A 1991-nucleotide genomic window follows, 5' to 3' on the forward strand; every position below is an offset into this window, starting at 1 on the left:
CCGCCCACACAGCTCCACCTCTGACAGTTTACCCGGATGACCTTCCTTGTTGCTGAACAGTGCCTAGAGCAAAATATAAAGATGGTTCTCTTAAACTCGTTAAAAATGCTCATAAGTTCATGCTTTTAAAAACAATCTTCAGAAAAAGGAAACTATAGAGCATCAACCTGGAAAACAACATAAAATATGAAAAACTTAGAAAATGTTAAAAAAATGCTAAATTTACCACATTTATTGAAGAAAAAGTGAAACATAAAACGCAAAAACATAAATAACTAAAGAGTTGAAGCTTTTTAGGGCTGAAGAGCAAAGTCTGAGTATCAAGAATCACTTCCAGATTTGAATGGAGTCAAATGTCAGGTGTTTGAACTGGGACAGTTCTCCTTAAAATACTGCTGTCCTCTGAGATATGGGTTAGAACGTCCTGATGTCTGTGAAATACAGACTTTGGGTTTGTTCATGTCTGATTCAGAACTATTCTGCTGCTATTTCTACAATGCAGTTTCCTCAGGATGGAAAAAAAGATAAGGGTTTATAAATGGATGAATAAAATATGAAATAAATTCCTACTTCAGGAAACAGATAATTAATACTCATTGATTACTATCAGAATATATTTTCACATGAGTCCAGTAATTATATGGCTACACATAGCTGATCAAGTTAAGATTGATCAAACTTTGCAGGAGATGTTTGGCTGAAGCAGGAAGTGAATTTCACCTGAGAGGAGCTTAATTTTCTGGTTTAGGGAAAAAGCTGTGAGTGAAAATTAAAAACTTTAAAATTGAAAAAAGAAATGAAATCGTTTTTATTATTATTATTAAAGTAATATTGTAATTATCACGTGACTGTTTCCTGCCATGTGTTGTTGTGACTGGTACTCGCATTATCAGGTGATGCTGCAGAGACCAATCAGAGGAGGGGTCCTGCATCCGGCCGTTGTCAAGGGCAACAGCTGACAGATAAATTTGTTATTGTATTTTTTTGATGGTGTGATGTGTGTGTGTGTGTGTGTGGGGGGGGGTGTTGCCCTGCGACCACGTTGTTTGTCTGCAGTCATTATCGACGTCACGACCCCCTAGCAGGTGAACTGATGTTTTTAATGTCGCGTTTACGTCGTGACGTCGCGCGCGTGCCCGCCGCTGCTCCTCCTTCCCATTCACGGAGCGACTCGAGGCGGAGGTGATGCGCCTCCGTGAACCGGATCCCCCCTCCCCTCCCCGCTCAGACAGCGCTGCGGGCCCTTTAAGGGTGATGAAGCGGGGCCAGCTGATGTAGGACGAGCCGGGCGCGCGCGCTTCCGCCGCCATCCCATCATGGCCTCCGCACCGCGCGCATCGCCGACGGGCCCTTCCCTCCCCGCTCCGGACGCAGTCAAGCCCAAACAGCGGCACCGGTGAAGGCGGCGGGGAGATCTGCGCCCCAACCCCCATCCCTCCCCCACCGGGCCTGCCCCTCCATGCCGTCCTCCAAAACCAGGTCCAGCTTCTGCATCGAGGGGGGCGGAGCCATGAGCCGGGAGCTGTCGGTGAACCTGTCCGTGCAGCAGGTACTCGGCCTCTGGGTGCAGGGCGCGGCGCTGCAGCACTTCACAGGTACGTGGAATGGGGGGCTGCGCGCGTGCACGAGAACGTAAACCTTCACATCTAAATCATCCGAATGTCTGGCAGCTGAGAGGAGGCGACAATGGGGGAGCTGCACCCCCCTCCTCCTCCATCTGTTTTTTCCTCATGTGGTGGAGTCCCTTTAAGGGGAGGGGGAGGGTGGGGGTCCAGCATCCTCTGGATGCAGGATGAAGGTGTGCTCGCGCCTGATGGAGGTGATCCTTCATTTAAACTGATGTCTGGAAGGAGGACAGCGGAAGTGAATGCACGGCGGGTGGGGGCTGGAGTAGGGTGGGGGACAGTGAAAGTTAGTAAAGCTGACTCAGCAGGAAGACGTTTGCAGAAGCTAGAAAGAAAGGGGTGGACCCCCATCCCGCTTGGCCCAGT

The 1991-nt window shown here is 49.1% G+C and overlaps 1 protein-coding gene across 1 annotated transcript in view; it reads left to right on the top strand.

Annotated features, from left to right (window-relative positions):
• The first annotated feature begins 920 nt into the window (after positions 1-920).
• The window catches only part of tmem170b (transmembrane protein 170B), an 8779-nt gene continuing 7708 nt past the window's right edge, over positions 921-1991 (top strand). Inside the window, exon 1 of the mRNA XM_024296114.2 lies at positions 921-1595. Within this exon, the coding sequence (XP_024151882.1) occupies positions 1460-1595 (136 nt within the window). The 5' untranslated portion in view covers positions 921-1459. The remainder of the gene's footprint in view (positions 1596-1991) is intronic.

This window comes from Oryzias melastigma, linkage group LG11 (assembly GCF_002922805.2).
Source record: "Oryzias melastigma strain HK-1 linkage group LG11, ASM292280v2, whole genome shotgun sequence".
Lineage (NCBI taxonomy): Eukaryota > Metazoa > Chordata > Actinopteri > Beloniformes > Adrianichthyidae > Oryzias > Oryzias melastigma.